Source organism: Anabrus simplex, chromosome 1, assembly GCF_040414725.1.
Source record: "Anabrus simplex isolate iqAnaSimp1 chromosome 1, ASM4041472v1, whole genome shotgun sequence".
In the NCBI taxonomy this organism is placed as follows: Eukaryota; Metazoa; Arthropoda; class Insecta; order Orthoptera; family Tettigoniidae; genus Anabrus; species Anabrus simplex.
This window is the reverse complement of record NC_090265.1, coordinates 1,517,664,299-1,517,682,592: the sequence shown is the minus strand read 5'-3', so window position 1 is coordinate 1,517,682,592 and position 18,294 is coordinate 1,517,664,299. Positions and strand designations below refer to the sequence as shown.

At 42.2% G+C, this 18,294-nt stretch overlaps 1 protein-coding gene across 1 annotated transcript in view; it reads left to right on the top strand.

Moving 5' to 3' along the window:
- Positions 1–18,294, top strand: part of dsx-c73A (doublesex cognate 73A) — a 238,307-nt gene that overhangs the window by 200,353 nt on the left and 19,660 nt on the right. The window contains exons 2-3 of the mRNA XM_067138011.2: positions 6,027–6,134; positions 14,883–15,023. Coding sequence (XP_066994112.1) covers positions 6,027–6,134; positions 14,883–15,023 — 249 coding nt within the window. The remainder of the gene's footprint in view (positions 1–6,026; positions 6,135–14,882; positions 15,024–18,294) is intronic.

Genomic DNA, 18,294 nt, shown 5'->3' with positions numbered 1-18,294 from the left:
ATAGTAAACCTCATCATCATACTCTTAATGACCAGGATACGGCATGCCGGGCTGAGTGACTCAGAAGATTGAGGGCTGGCCTTCTAATCCCAACATGGCAGGTTCGATCTTGGCTCAGTCCTGTAGTATTTGAAGGTGCTCAAATACGTTAGCCTCATGTAGGTAGATTTACTGGCACGTAAAAGAACTCCTGCGGGACTAAATTCCGCCACCTCGGCCTCTCCAAAAACCGCAAAAGTAGTTAGTAGGACGTAAAGCCAATAACATATTATTATTATTATTATTATTATTATTATTAGGATACAGCATATTCCAGGAATATAATGCAGGAACCTACAGTGCAAATCACAAGAGTCGCCATGAGGAATGCACGGATCCTAGACTGATCAGCCTGCGGTCAAGCCGGGAATTGTAACAGCATATGGTTAATTAATCTGGCTGGGAAACTACTTTTTTGTGTTCGTCTTAATACACAACTCTTCGTCTACGCACAACACATAACACTACAAACGACCACAACAAGGAACACTCAATAGTGAATACATTACTCCACATAGAGTTGGCGTTAGGAAGGGTATTCCGCCATACAACTGGGCCAAATCTACGCCAAAGGTCAGGAAGAAGAGGAGGATAAGGAGAAGCATGTTTGGGATGTAATGGAAGGTGTATACCGTCATACCAAACCCCAGACAGAAATCTTTAGCAACTCACAGGATGGTAAGAAATCCTCAAGATGACATTCAGAGACTTTTTCATTCCTTTTCAATACGAATACCCGAGAATATCTGACCTGCGCAGTTGATTCTGCAAACTGAAATTGATTGTGTACCATGGTTGCAAATCATCCAATACTTATTGTGACGCACATCCTCTTTACAATTTGATGAATGTACAAGCAATGCTTCTGGGAGTTACACTTCTCATTTCTGCCAGTGTATTTTGACGGAAGGCGTTAAACATGGTAACAATTACATTTCCAAAATAATGCAACATATATTGACAGATAATAACTGAACAGCATGTCTTTCACGCTACATTTATATTTTGGAAGTAGCGATATATTTCTATTTTGTTTATTGACAGTCTGTTTGTATAGTAGCTCAAAACAGAACTGTATGTTCCTGGCATTAAATATTCTCATTTTTATCAAACTGTAATTATCCATCTCCCATGTAGGTACAAACCCTGTGAAAACCCGCAACAAACATATGTAGAAACGATCTTTGTCACTCAAGTGTAACGGGACATCCAACATGACATATATTATGCTATTTGTTCGGGGCGTCGACCCATGTGGATCTTTTGCCCCTTGAGTTCAATAAAGATCCTAATAAAACATTAAAGATTATCTGGAAAAACGCAATCAGCTTTTGGTTGTCAGTAGCTATTTACAGAACGCGGTGGTGGATATATCGGGCACCTTCAATATTGTAGATGGCATGGAATGACATCAGTAGACGAATAAGTTTGAGTGGTGTCTTTAAAAGTAGGAAAGATCACAATATGAAGATAAAGTTAGAATTCAAGAGGACAAATTGGGGCAAATATTAGTCTATAGGAAGTGGAGTTAGAGATTGGAATAATATACCAAGGGAGATGTTCATTAAATTCCCAATTTCTTTGCAATCATTTAAGAAAACGCTAGGAAAACAACAGATAGGGAATCTGCCACCTGGGCGACTGCCCAAAATGCAGATCAGTAGTGACTGAATTGGAAATAAGCTGAAGAAACTTGCAATATTAGGATGAGACCTTTCAGTCAGCGTTAAGCAGCAAGAACTATGATGGTTCACGAAAACTTGGCCACACGCTGTTATACTAATATTCACCTGCTATCCATTTTAAGAGACGCCAGAGTTTGAATATCGCATAGCAAATGGAGTCCTTAACGAGCCAGTAAAACTACCACCATATTAAAGCACACTTAAATCCCAACTAACTGCGCCAATATTCATATCTAAAACCCTCAGCATCGTACTAAATTTCTGGTTGTGTTCAGTACACTGACTTTCGGAAGTATGATATTCTTCCAATTAGTAAATTTCGTACTTGGAAATCTAACACTAGATTTAGTCCAAGATAAAAAAAAAAAAAAAAAAAAAAAAAAAAAAAAAAAAAAAGTTTGAAGGTAAACTATCAGGACTCTGCACCACGCAGTCTTCCACGAGTTTCATTGCGTATAATACATTTCACAGAATTGGCATCAAAGAACAAATTTCTACAGATTCTTTTAAATGCTTCGGAAATATATTTTAAAATCTGGAATAAATTCTAAGCGCTACAATGATGCATTTGCACTGATCTTTCTTTCCTTCCTTCCTTCCTTCCTTCCTTCTTTCTTTCTTTCTTTCTTTCTTTCTTTCTTTCTTTCTTTCTTTCTTTGTTTCTTCCAGTTTCGGGCTCCGAAATTCAGTCTTCTTCGTATTTGTAACAAGATGTGTTTTTTACTTTTTGAGCAATGCAAGTGGTTATATGATATGTAACCCACTCAAGAATACTTATTTAGCATTCTCGATTATCGTCTCTTAACATTACTGATTTTATACCTAAAAATGTATTCACTACATGTTTTAGCGTGTTAAAAATAAAGTTTTTAATTTCTAGCACACAAGCAAGTCATGTCTGCCATGTTAAGCTATTATATCTTTATGCGAGGTATAGCTTCTGAGCCAATAAAAATTGAGAACAGCTCTTGATAAATGCATTGTCACTGCAAGCTTGAAGGCGATATGCATCAGAAACGTGACTCGCATCATCTGGTGCAAGGAGCGTGCCACTTGGCTGGCACCCAGCCTGAGCGGGACGCGTGGCGTGCCGGCAAGTCAACGGTACTCAATATCGTTCCATCAATTAGGGAGTGTAAATAGCAGGTCCCTTCTCACACTACAAAACATACCAAAGTAGTTTCCAGCAGATATTATTCTTTGTATACGATCAACATATTCACAGTCCTGAATACAAAGCCCATCTCCTTTCAGTATCAACTATTATTTTGTGTTATTTTTGTTATTACCAATTCTCCTCCATACGTATGGCAATTTTTGGAAAATGATAGCCTATTAGAATAATGGCCACATGTTGGACTTGGATGATCCAAATGTACTTCTGAAGGGAGTATATACGTTATACTTTTCGCATATAATTTCAGAAGTAAATGTACATATTACAATCTTGGTATCGGTAATTACATTGCCTGACAAAAAAATTGAAGCATCCAAAAGAAATGGTCGGTTGTCAATGTAACTTCGTACACGTTCACATCATCGGCGGGTATGCACATGATTAGAGTTGCAATTCTCTGTTACAGGTAGAACGGCAACCAGCGTGCATACGTTTTGTTCGTGTTTAGTAGGTCTGGTAGGGTATATAAGAGGAGTGAACAGCGTCATATGTTGAGTGATCACTGTGAAGGACATGGAGATGCCACGTACTCCTGTGAGACAGCATTATCAGCACCTGATCGAGTTTGAAATGGGGACTCCATTTGGCCGGCTGGTTGAATCGTGCAATATCCAGATTTGTGGGTCATTCGGATGTGACAGAGCCCAATGATGGGCTGCATGTGAACGTGAGGGCAGGCATACTCGTCGTCAAGTTTCCGGTTGACCACATCTGACCACCACAAAAGAGGATCGTCGTATTGTGCACCAAGCACGTAACTCCTTTACATCTGCCCCTGCCATCCAAGAGTGGTGGTGATTGTTGTTTTAGACACAGAATGTTGCAGGGAATCCATTACTTGTTCTCGGCTGGCAAGTAATGGATTCCCTGCAACATTCTGTATCATCCCGCACCATTGGTCGGAGACTAGCAACAGCCGGACAAGGGAAGTACCACCCCATGTGTAGACTGCCGTTAAGGCCACAACACAAACGGCTGCGTTTGGAGTGGTGCCGTGACCGAGAAGCATGGACTGCTGATGAATGGCGTCGCATTGTGTTCAGCGATTAATAGCGGCTCTGCACTACCCCGGATGACCATCGTCTGCGAGTACGGTAGCGACCTGGGAAGAGGTCGCATTCTTCCAATTTATTTGGAGAGGCACAGCGGGGTTACTCCTGGCGTCATGGCGTGGGGAGCCATCGGGTTTAACTTCAAATCACGGCTAGTAGTGTTTGAAGGAACTCAGACGGCACATCGGTATGTCACGAACATCTCGCGTCCTCATGTGTTACCTCTCATGAGACTGTATCATGGTGCCATTTTTCAACACGACAATGCTTGTCCACACACGGCACGTGTCTGTCATGAACTGTGTGCGTAATGTTGAGCTACTCCCGTGGCCAACAAGATCCCCAGATATGATGATGATGATACTATGATGCTTGTTGTTTAAAGGGGCCTAATATCTAGGTCATCGGCCCCTAACGGTACGAGATGAGACGAAATGTAATGACAAGTAAAATTCCAAAATTCACCCAATGACCAGAATTCAAAACATGATGAAGAAGAATGACTGAATATGAATTTAAAATAATCAGCGGATCCAACTCACAATACAGAAAATTAAAATAATTCCAAAATCCATCCACTGACTAGAATTCAACAAGACGACGATGAACAATCATTATGAACGTAAAATAATCAATGGATCCGACCCGCAATGCCCCACTTTCTCATAAAATAACTTAAAACAATGGTATAAACTTGACAAAGTACTGCTTCCAAAGTAAAATCCTAAGTCAATGATGCTTGTTGTCTAAAGGGGCCTTAAATCCACGTCACCGGACCCTCATAATTGTACCAATCGCTGGTAAAGTAGAACCATGATGTTCCTCATGTAGCGGTACTATTCCCAAGTAACGTAGACTCACAGTGTTCCTCACATAGTGGTACTGAGCATAGGTAACGCAGACCTATGGTGATCCTCACATAACAACACTCATTGATAACACAAGACGCACGGTGTTCCTCACATACTGTAGTGGTAATGATCATAAGCAACGTAGACTCACGGTTTCGCTCATGTAGCGGTGTTCCTGACATAATGGTACTAGTAACAGGTCCATGGTGTTCCTCAGATAGTGGTACTAATCACAGGTAACGTAAACTCATTGTGTACCAATCATGGGTACTGTAGACCTATACTGATCCACCTCCGATGATACTAACCGCAAGTAAAGTCAACCCATAGTGTTCCCCGCGTGATGGTACTGATCACAGGTAATCTCATGGTTCAAAATCCAGCATCATTTGGTCGCCCCCTTTTAGTCGCATCTTATGACAAACAGGGGATACCATGGGTGTATTCTTCATCTGCGCCCCCCAACCACGGGGCGTGAAACCCAGATCTGTCCCCGGTAGAACATGTGTGGGTCCAGCTCGGACGTCAACTCCGTCCCAGTGCCAGTGACCAGGATATCAAAGACCAGTTACAACAGTTGTGGGCCAGCTTGTCTCAGAAGAGGATACAACGGATTTATTACAACATTTCCAACAGAATCATTGCGTACATCCAGACCAGAGGAGGTGCAACGTCATACTGATAAATGGGCTCGTACTGCCAAGTTCTTTTTAAATTTAACTCAATTTTGTAATCACTAGAGCCTCCGTGGCTCAGACGGCAGCGCGTCGGCCTCTCACCGCTGGATACCGTGGTTCAAATCCCGGTCACTCCATGTGAGATTTGTGCTGGACAAAGCGGAGGCGGGACAGGTTTTTCTCCGGGTACTCCGGTTTTCCCTGTCATCTTTCATTCCAGCAACACTCTCCATTCTCATTCCATAGCATCTATCAGTCATTACTAAATCACTTTGGGAGTGGCGACCCCATCGTACTAATAGCCTATATCTGCTTCATTCATTACATCCCTGACCCGGTCATTGACTGGAAAACAGGTGGTAGGTTTTCATTTGTAATCACTGAAACGACATCGCATACCCTCTCGGATCGTGAAGTTTCATTTCGTTTCCTATTTCCCTTCTGGATGCTTTTTTTTTTTTTTGTCCGGCAATGTATTACTGATTTAGGCCTACGTCTTATGATTCAAACGTACTTACTTAACGAACTGCTTCCTATCTTTGCAGGAAGGGGTGAAGCTGCCGGTGGCAACAGGTCTCACTAAGCCCACTAAATATCACTACTACCCTCACAATCAGCACATCTATCTACTTCCGGAGTGTGCCGTTCAACAGGTAAGCTGATATGGTCATTGTGGTCATGTTATACATCCTCCCGATGACGAAAGAATTGTAAGTATAGTGAAGATTGCAAAATAGTGAATAGATGGTATTTACATCTACACGAATTGAATGTGAGTGAAACTGGGGTTCGGAATGAGAGAACTGTCAAAGCTCTTCTAATGTGTAGGATAGTTGTTGAAAGGCCGGTATCAAACAAATCAACCTATTTTCTTGGCATTTTCACAGTATATGATAGGACTCTTTCGGGTCCAGAAGCCAATAATTTTGCACCAATGAAGTGAATTCAAACTTCGTACTAATAACAGCAAATTATTATAACTTTTAAAACAATATTAAATGCATTAATGATAAATGTTACTTTGGACAGCAAATGGAGCTGATAACGGCGCTCTGCATGTCCTCGACACAACATGTACACATGAGAAAAAAGAAATATAGTAACTTCCTCCTTTAATAGTCCTTGTTGATGTAAAGCGACAACCCACACATGATCGAAAATCGACTTGACTTTCCTACCATTGCCTAGCATAATCAAAGAAGATACTAAGCTGCAACATTATTACAATGATTAAATATTCTTTCTTTATAGGAAACTGGCATACGAAGTAAATGCTATATACCTAAGTAACACTCAGGTGCTTTTAAATCAAAGGTTCAGTGTATTGATCTGAAACTTTGTATTTTTAAACAAAGCTCCACTGGATAATTGCCTGATTGTGGTTGGTCATATATATATACATACCACTAACCATATTTCTATAGCGTTTGAACTTTTTCGAAAATTCAAAATATGTGCGTATCAATATTAATTTCAATCAACCATGTCACTTAAAGAGTCTTCGATGGTGAATCGGTATTATGTTAATACAGTAGAGTAGCCGCTTGTACTGGCTGCAATTGTACATAAGTTCGCATGTTGCTTACACTGGCTGTAAATGTAAACAAATCCGCATGCCACTCTATCTCACGAAAGCAAAATGAAGTCAAAATACCGGAAATATCACCTGGTCCCACATTTCTCGATTTCTTCCTTTAAGGACATGTCAAACAGCTTTGTGAATGAGGACCGTAGTACCGCCAGGAAGGAAAAAGAGCCGTTCTGTTTTTCGGCAATATGCGGAGTTAGGTTATGTCTATGATATAAAGGTCGCAATTTTACAACTTGCATTCCGTCGCACCGACACAGGTAGGTCTTATGTCGACGATGGAATAGGAAACGACAAGGAGCAGGAAGGAAGCAAGCAACCGTGACCTCAGTAAGGTACAGCCCCAGCATTTGCTAGTGTTCAAATTAGAAACCACGGAAAACTTTCTTCAGAGCTGCCGATTGTGGGGTTCGAACCCACCATTTACCGAATGCAAGATGACAGCTACGTGACCAAACCACGAAGCCACTCGCTCGGTAATATGAAGGCCAATGTCGATGTTTGATAATGTGTGGTTTGTCACTAATATCAACAAGGACCAGTGAAAAGGAAAGTTACCAGACGTAGTTGGGACATGGTATCGTTTCGCGCATACATGTTATATCGAGGACATGCACATCGTCGTTATCAAGCCCCATTTTCAATCCTTAAAGGTATTTTAATGGAATTTCATTACTGAGATATGTTAATATATTCTGGTGAAGTGTACTTCCACGAGCAGATAATTTCAAGTATTAAGGATGTGTATTATCCCAAGAGTCCGCCTCTGTGGTGTAGTGGTTAGCGTGATTAGCTGCCACCCCCGGAGGCCCGGGTTCGATTCCCGGCTCTGCCACGAAATTTGAAAAGTGGTACGAGGGCTGGAACGGAGTCCACTCAGCCTCGGGAGGTCAACTGAGTAGAGGTGGGTTCGATTCCCACCTCAGCCATCCTCGAAGTGGTTTTCCGTGGTTTCCCACTTCTCCTCCAGGCGAATGCCGGGATGGTTCCTAACTTAAGGCCACGGCCGCTTCCTTCCCTCTTCCTTGCCTATCCCTTCCAATCTTCCCATCCCTCCACAAGGCCCCTGTTCAGCATAGAAGGTGAGGCCGCCTGGGCGAGGTAGTGGTCATACTCCCCAGTTGTATCCCCCCGACCAAGAGTCTGAAGCTCCAGGACACTGCCCTTGAGGCGGTAGAGGTGGGATCCCTCGCTAAGTCCGAGGGAAAAACCGAACCTGGAGGGTAAACAGATGATGATGATGATGATGATGATTATCCCAAGATGGTAGTATAATATGCAAGGGCGTCACCAGCTTCCGAACTGGGGGGTGGCGGGTGGGGGTGGGGGTGGGGGGAAGCTTAAAATGTTATAGAGCTTACAGCGAGAGAGAGAGAGAGGGGGAGAGAGAGAGAGAGAGAGAGAGAGAATAAACTAGAATTATTTGTATTGCTAATTAAATAATTACTGAACAAGTTATTTTCTTTGGTTCATGGCAAATTTTTCAAACGTTGTTCAAATAAAGTAATAGTAATTGTCAAACACAAATTTTCTTACGTTACAATCGTCAAGCCAATCCATTTACTGTAACCGATCCTCTCACAGAGTTCTTCACAGCCACGTCTTGATCCTTCGCAGACTATTGAAAGAGCGTTCTACTGTACACTACTGGTGGTGCATGGCTCGGGAGTAATAACTAGTAGTGGGGACGGGGCGGTTGTTGTGACGTCATCACCCGGTTGTACCGAGTGACTGTACTGTAGCGGCACGTTTAAACACGTTATTGGTATGACAACGTAAAGGCATTTCACCCGTCTATTCAATGCCCATTTCTCACAACATAACTGTTTTGCGTAATACAGTACGGCAATGTTGTTTTCTGCTGGCGAAGCCGACCTGCTCATTTCATCCTTTTTCTTTGCTAGTTGTTTTACGTCGCACCGACACAGATAGGTCTTACGGCGACGATGGGACAGGAAAGGGCTAGGAGTGGGAAGGAAGCGGCCGTGGCCTTAATTAAGGTACAGCCCCAGCATTTGCCTGGTGTGAAAATGGGAAACCACAGAAAACCATTTTCAGGGCTGCCGACAGTGGGGTTCGAACCTACTATCTCCCGAATACTGGATACTGGCCGCACTTAAGCGACTGCAGCTATCGAGCTCGGTTTTCATCCTTGTGATGCCTCTTTGATATGATCCCACAACTTTGATACACCACCATACGTCGCGTAAATGCGGCCGCAAAATTTGCATTTTGCTGATTTTAATCAACAGTAATTTCAAAGAACTGCCATGCATCAGACGGTTTCCGTGGCATTTGTGGTATAAATTTCTGCAAAAATTTATTAAATTCTTTTAAATATTCCAAAACATGAATGCCATCTAAAAATGGGTTTAAATATCAAACTAATACCACAATCATTATCTAATATACTTTGCATTATCTACAAAGTACAACAAGCGAAGGAAATATAGACGCAAATTTAATAAGCACAGACTGAATACAGGTACACTCGAAATCTTTAGTATCTCGTGGCCAAAAATATTCATTTCAGGACCGAGCTCGATAGCTGCAGTCGCGTAAGTGCGGCCAATATCCAGTATTCGGGAGATAGTGGGTTCGAACCCCGCTGTCGGCAGCCCTGAAGATGGTTTTCCATGGTTTCCCATTTTCACACCAGGAAAATGGTGGGGCTGTACCCTAATTAAGGCCACGGCCGCTTCCTTCCCATTCCTAGCCCTTTCCTGTCCCATCGTCGCCATAAGACCTATCTGGGTCGGTGCGACGTAAAGCAACTTGAAAAAAAAAAAAAAAGATTATGACTTCATTATCAAATGGCAGCGCGCTCAACCACTGTAAGAAAGAATGATCCTTATTTTCGTCAATATAGACCCTGTTAAATACTACTACTACTACTACTACTACTACTACTACTACTACTACTACTACTACTACTACTACTACTACTACTACTACTACTACTACTACTAATAATAATAATAATAATAATAGTAACAATTTTTATCCTGAAAAACCAAAGTAAAAATAACATGGCATTACGTAATTATGATTATCAGAGGGGCAAGGGCGTTTGTTTGGAAAACCGTTCCTGTGAAGTTATTGTCAGCGCTGATCAAACAATTAAATGCCATAAACTGGAGTGGGATTACATCGTGTACACTTCATCGCAATTAAATTACAGATAATTAATTGTTTTATTTTATTAGGAAAAACTAGTATAGGCAGAATGTTTAACCACAGAAACATCTTAATCAGTCCCTGAAAAAAAAATGGGTTTGGGAGTGGCCTTTAAGTACGCAACGTGGCAAGCCACAGCTCCTGCAAGACGAATACATGTGACGTAGCCTTGGTTACTTCTCCTTCATCCTCAGGCTTGGCCAAAATCTTTGCCCAAACGTTACCTGTTTCCTCTTCCACCCGGAATTCTTGTGATCGCGATTGTACAATACGCTTACAAGGGGAGGCCACGACGTTCGGATCACGGAGTATCTTCAAACGTTGTACACATTTAGTAGTCCATAAGGACAAGATAATGTGCAAGTCGTAACGCGTACTACTAAGGCGTTGTCGAGAAAATCGCACGAGAAGTTTTCGCGTCGAATATGTACCAGTGCGATGCGATTATGAGCACGAAACGGCGATGGTCGAGTGGTTTTAATCGCTGGTTCGAGTCCCGCTTGTTGTTTTGTTTCTCAACACTTGTCATATTCGTTCATATATATTACAATTCAAAGGCAAATAGTGAAGAAAAGGCGTATTTGCATGAACTTGGCCTTTCTTTCTTTCTTAATCTGATTACCCTACAGGGTTGGCTTTTCCCTCGGACTCAGCCAAAGATCCTCCCTCTACCACCTCAAGGTCAGTGTCCTGGAGCCCGAGACTGTGGGCCGGGAATGAAACTGGGAAGGATAACCAGTACCTTGCCCAGACGGCCTCACCTGCTTTGCTGAACAGGGGCCTTGAGGAAGGATGGGAAGATTGGAAGGGATAGGCAAGGACGAGGGAAGGAAGCGGCCGTGGCTGTAAGTTAGGTACCATCCCGGCATTTGCCTGGAGGGGACGTGGGAAACCACGGAAAACCACTTTGAGGATGGCTGAGGAGGAAATAGAATAGAACCCCCCTCCCCCTCCTCTACTAGGTTGACCACCCGAGGCTGAATGGACCCCTTTCCAGCCCTCATACCACTTTTCAAATTTCGTGGCAGAGTCGGGAATCCAACGCGGGCCCCCCGGGGGTGGCAGTTATTCACACCACCACTCCACCACAGAGGCGGACAAAAAAAATATAACTATCAACAAGTAAACGACCAAATGCATATTTTTTTCTGAAATTGTATGCCTGTCGTGATTTGCGAAATCCGTCATACCTGACAGTGAAATCGGGTAACGTACCCGGAACTGTTTTGCACATGGACGCTTTGACCTGCAATATATATGAAAGAATATGACCAGTATTGAAAAACACAAAAGCAATGAGCGGGACTCGATCCAGTGATCCAGCGATTACGGAGCTTGAACGCTGGTCACTCGACCGTCGCCATCTCGTGCTGTCCGACTTCATGGCTAAATGCTGGCCTTTGGTCACAGGGGTCCCGGGTTCGATTCCCGGCAGGGTCGGGAATTTTAACCACCATTGGTTAATTTCGCTGACAAGGGGGCTAGGTGTATGTGTCGCCTTCATTATCATTTCATCCACATCACGACGTGCAGGTCGCCTACGGGTGTCAAATCATAAAGACCTGCACCTGGCGAGTCGAACATGTCCTCGGACACTCCCGGCACTAAAAGCAATATGCCATTTCATTTCATCTCGTGCTCATGACCGCAACGCACCGGTACATATTCGAATGGTAGGAGGGGGAGTGTTCATTCTGGTAAAAGAAGAATTCGTAAGCTAAAGATGACAAACATGAAATTCTAGGTGTAAGGCGTATTTCAAAAGATAATAGGCAACTTGATGTCTTTGGAGTGTACGGATCTGGAAAGTGTTGAGCTGACGCTGATTCAGAATTATTTAATAAGATAATCAGCTAGCCTATGTGGGAAACTATAAGGAAAGGAATGGGATAGTAGCAGGTGATCTCAATGTATCAAATGTCAATTGGGAAGGTAATGCGAACGACAAGAAGCATGACCAACAAATGACAAATAAGTTAATATGGGAAGGACAGCTGATACAGAAAGTGATGGAACCAACTAGAGGGAAGAATATTCCGGATGGGGTGCTAGAAAAATCAGATAAGCTATATAGAGAAACTGAAGTAACAGATGGTATTAGTGATCACGAAGCTGTTTTTGTCATAGCTAAAAATAAATGTGATAGAAAGGAAGGTATTATTGACCAATCTAAGGCATTTGGTAGGGTAGATGATGGTGGCCTACTGGCAAAAATGAGTGCGATTGGACTTGACAAAAGAGTGACTGAATGGGTGGCTATGTTTCTAGAAAACAGAACTCAGAGAATTAGAGTAGGCGAAGCTATATCTGTCCCTGTAATAATTAAGAGAATTCCTCAAGGCAGAATTATTGGACATTCATGTTTTCTTATATATTTATGTGTAAAGCCAACGGCCGTAGCCGTGTTGAAACACCGGATCCGGTGAGATCTCCGAAGTTCAGCAACATTGGGCGTGGTGAAGATTTGGATGGGTTGCCACGCGCTGTTGGTGGGGGTAAGGGAATGGAGGAGCGGAAAGGAACTGGCCACCCTACTGTATGTAAACTCCGGCTCAGGCACACCGCTGCGGAGGTTCGGACCTGCCTTCGGGCAGAATACACCCTTACCTTACCTATGTGTAAAGAAGTGGAATCAGTGATAAGGCTTTTTGCAGATGATGTTATTCTGTACAGAATAATAAATAAGTTACAAGATTGTGAGCAACTGCAAAATGACCTCGATAATGTGAGCTGGAGAGTAGGCAATGGTATGATGATAAACAGGGTTAAAAGTGAGGTTGTGAGTTTCACAAATATGAAAAGTACTCTCAGTTTTAATTCCTGCGTTGATGGGTTGAAAGTTCATTTTGGGGACCACTGTAAGTACTTAGGTGTTGATATAAGGAAAGAGCTTCATTGGGGTAATCACATCAATATGATTGTAAATAAAGGGTACAGATCTCTGTACATGGTTATGAGGGTATTTAGGGGTTGTAGTAAGGAGGTAAAGAAGAGGGTATATAAGTCTCTGGTAAGACCCCAACTAGAGTATGGTTCCAGTGTATGGGACCCTCACCAGGATTAGTTGATTCAAGGACTGGAAAACATCCAAAGAAAAGCAGCTCGATATGTTCTGGGCGATTTCCGACAAAAGAGTATCATTACAAAAATGTTGCAAAGTTTGGGCTGGGAAGACTTGGGAGAAGGGAGACGAGCTGCTCGTCTAAGTAGTATATTCCGAGTTGTCAGTGGAGAGGTGGCGTGGGAGGGCATCAGTAGACGAATAAGTTTGAGTGGTGTCTTTAAAAGTAGGAAGGATCACTGTATGAAGATAAAGTTGGAATTCAAGAGGACAAATTGGGGTAAATATTCGTTTATAGAGCAGAGCCTCCGTTGCTCAGACGGCAGCGCGTCGGCCTCTCACTGCTGGATACCGTGGTTCAAATCGCGGTCACTCCATGTGAGATTTGTGCTGGACAAAGTGGAGGTGGGACAGGTTTTTCTCCGGGTACTCCGGTTTTCCCTGGCATCTTTCATTCCAGCAACACTCTCCATTATCATTTCATAGCATTTATCACTAATTAATAAATCACCTTGGGAGTGGCGACCCCACTGTAATAACAGCCTATATATGTTTCATTCATTACATCCCTGACCCGGTCAATGACTGGAAAACAGGTAGTAGGTTTTCATTTTCATTCGTTTATAGGAAGTGGAGTTAGGGATTGGAATAACTTACCAAGGGAGATTTTTTTTACGTCGCACCGACACAGATAGGTCTTACGGCGACGACGGGATAGGAAAGGCCTAGGAATTGGAAGGTATCGGCCGTGGCCTTAATTAAGGTACAGCCCCGGCATTTGCCTGGTGTGAAAATGGTAAACCACGGAAAACCATCTTCAGGGCTGCCGACAGTGGGGCTCGAACCCACTATCTCCCGATTACTGGATACTGCCCGCACTTAAGCGACTGCAGCTATCGAGCTCGGTGAGGGAGATGTTCAATACATTTCCAATTCCTTTGCAATCATTTAAGAAACGGCTAGGAAAACAACAGATAGGAATCTGCCACCTGGGCGACTGCCCTAAATGCAGATCAGTAGTGCTTGAAGACATCTGGTTCTGTTTTCATCACTGCTATTGTCTCGTAAGTGCATATTGACTAAGTAAGATTAAAGCGACAGTCCTGTCTTACAGCTTTCCTTATTTTTTCAGTTGCTTTACTTCTGTTCGTTCTAATTTCAGTTTTCCGTGGTTTATATAGTTATACAACAGCAAAAAATCTTAAAAGTAAGTAAATTAGCAAAAACTTTGTATCTATTCGTATGTTCTTGCCTTACAAAGAATAACGCATAACATACTACGATGAAAGCCCTTAATTTCTCTTCTGCATTTAAACCTGGAATCCTTTGACATGCACCACGCTTGAAGTAAATAAAATTTGAAAATTTGCAAAATTTAGAAAGAAATGAAAACTCTATGGTGAAGTTGGTTTGTTAGTGAGAAGCATGAAACATTCAGATTTGTGAACAGCACATGACCAGAAAGGGAAATATCCTCATTAATTTCAACCGTCTGAACACTCACTTGCACTCACACAGAGAAGTTGCAAACAATTTAATGTTTAAACTTAAGAGTGTGTTGCATGAACGTTTCAGGTATGCAATGCCGTGTACGTACGGCTCAACTTCACTCAGCCTCTCTGTGCATGTCCATCACGGTACAGGGATCCCTGCTCAGCCAGCCTAAATTCGGATGATCTGCATACAACAGAACTCATCACTGATCCCCGTGGAAAGGTAAGTTTTATTGTACAAAACTAATTAAATTCCTCTTAGTACGATGTTTGTGATGATGTAATCTTGTGCGGTTTGTAGCAATTGTAAGTACGGTAATTATTTGGCCATAATTAGATACAATTGTTCAAAGGATGAGAACAGGTGCCCCTGTATTTGAAATAAGCTTCCATCACAGCATATCGAAGAAATGAGTCAGGAATATATATATATATATATATATATATATATATATATATATTGCTAGGGGCTTTACGTCGCACCGACACAGATAGGTCTTATGACGACGATGGGATAGGAAAGGCCTAGGAGTTGGAAGGAAGCGGCCGTGGCCTTAATTAGGGCACAGCCCCAGCATTTGCCTGGTGTGAAAATTTTCAGGGCTGCCGATAGTGGGATTCGAACCTACTATCTCCCGGATGCAAGCTCACAGCCGCGCCTCTACGCGCACGGCCAACTCGCCCGGTGAGTCAGGAATAGGGCCGATGACCTAGGTGTTAAGAACCCATCATCAGTATGGAACGAACAACATTAATGATAGGCGCTATTACCTGAGAGCTTTGAATATTACAGCTTCTCTGTCCTATCGTGGAATAAACACTGTTCGGCTAAGAAAGTAGGCGTTGGGCTTAATGGCGTTTCTCTTTCCTCGACAGCAACAGTAACACCTCGGTCTTCTGCTGGTTAGTAGCATGTTTGCATTTTGGCGGTCTGGAGTCTAGAGAGCAATAATATATTATCTCATAGTTTCTTTTTACGTAGTGCCGCTTTGCCATGACCCTATATTTTAACTAAGACATTAATGAGCATTACCTTAATAATCGTCCAACATGTGCTTCAGACGAGCATGTGGTATTCAAATATCCAGCCAAACACATCTATTTACTAAAGGAATCTATGCTTTCAGCCTTAACTCAACGGAAACTCTCCAATTCTTGGAGTTCTATGAACTGTGTCAAGTCTTGTTTGGCACGGTTGTACCCCGCTTCTGGCCGATAGAACATCAGTGGAAGAAAACCCTATGCAGTATGCGGCCATAAGACGGCCATTCGTGCCATTCTTCCTGTAGTGGTAGTGATTATTGTTTGAAGAGGAAATACAACTAGGCAACCATCCTCTATTAACACTGATCAGAGAGTAAAAAAAGAAGAGATCCGACACTTCGAAAGATTGAGGCATCGGCGTCAAAGAAAGACAAGGCGTAAAAATGAAAGACTCCAGGCCTCTTCTGACCGTACCATCGGTTTTTCTATTTCGTCCCGAATTACAAACATGTTTCATACATTTGAAAATATATTTTACAGCATTTTGATAACAAGTGACTATGTAAAGTTTCATATCTTGTATTGTACAGAATATACACGTACATTCGTTGGGAAAGACCGAAGAAAGTAATTTTTAAGCTCCCCCTTTTCTCTTTACTTCAGTGGCATTCTTCTAGATATCTTGATTACGTTTTAAATAGTGGCTTATATAGTTTAAGACGAAGATGGAATATGAAAGGACTAGGATTGGGAATGAAGCGACCGTGGCCTTAACTAAGATACAGCCCCAGCATTTGCCTGGTGTGAAAATGGAAAACAACGGAAAACCATCTTCAGGGCTGCCGACAGTAGGGTTCGAACCCACCATCTCACAGCTCACAGCTACGTGACCCAAAACGCGTTGTCAACTTGCTCGCAGAGAATATTATTACTTCACCATACCACTGCTTAATTTTTATACAGTTTATTGCTAATGAGAAAAATAATATTGACATTTAATACTGTTGCATAAAATTAAAAATTGTATGAAGAATTTAGCTCTTTGTAGATGCAACAGCCTAAGCTCTTTTCATAGCACCACGTTAACAATATATTTTGAGAACGGATGTCCGGTCTTGAACCTTCAGGAATGTGGTCACCCGAGTACCGGTACATGGCATATTTTGGTACTTGGTGCGATATCTTCTAGAACAGGGATGGCAAACCTTTACCGACTAGCGTGTCATTTTTTTTTGCTAGTGGCTTTACGTCGCACCGACACAGATAGGTCTTATGGCGACGATGGGATAGGAAAGGCCTAGGAGTTTGAAGGAAGCGACAGCGGCATTATTTAAGGTACACCCCCAGCATTTTCCTGGTGTGAAAATTGGAAACCACGGAAAATCATCTTCAAGGCTGCCGACAGTGGGATTCGAACCCACTATCTGACGGATGCAAGCTCACAGCACGCGTCATTAACCGCACGGCCAACTCGCCCGGTAGCGTGTCATTTAAAGTACTATGTATTACATTTTACTGTCTAGTGTGCCATCTGTTAATTGTCTTTAAAATAATCATGAAACCCCTCATTTGACTTCATTTAGGTATTAGATTGCATTACATATAAATCCATTCAACTAAATGTTTCATGATTTTATTTTGCCAACATCACTGAAAACTTCACTTTTTAAACAGGCATATTTTTAGAATAACGTATATTTTTGCTTTAATCTAATAAGTTTGTAAAAAAATGACCATAGAATTAAGCGAGACATCTACGCCAATATTAAACCATAATATTAAAATATGCTATGTTGCTAGATTTTCGACCAATTTGTTACATGCTAAAACATTGAAATATGTCGTATGTTGTCTGACGTGCCACAGAAGTCGTGTTCGCGTATCACCTAGTGACACGCGTGTCATAGGTTCGCCATCCCTGTTCTAGAACTTCCGCCGTACTGTATGTTTGTCGAATAACAATGCAATACCTATTTTACTTTGTGTGGAACGGTCATCGAGGGACCATGCAAATGAGTTTCCTCGGGTTTCTCTAGTGCATGGTTATGATGTCTCATGTCTTCAATTTTTATCGTCTTGCCTCTACCCTCCGGAATAGCGTAGGTATGCCTCTGTGTTATAATGACTTTCAGCTGAAAATAAATTAATCTATGAAATCCACAGAGAATTTACACAGCCCCACTGTTTTAACATTAGTTAATAGTGGCATGTTCATCGTCCAGTACAAAAACACATACGCGGCTCTGAAGTATTTCAAGACTCTAAATAGATGTCTTCATTAAATTACAGCTGAATATAAAATGCCTCAATAACTAGACAGCTTACCAAACAAAAATTGAATGAGAATGATCTAAATAGGACTTCTTAATCTCCGTTAATAATAATGGCGTATAGCCTCCGGAGAGGTCTGAAACAGGTCTTTTTCTACTAGACGGCCTATAGGCGGGTCAGTGAGGATGAGGCCCTACCTAAGATGATTTCTAACGGTGAAGACGACACACACACTCGCC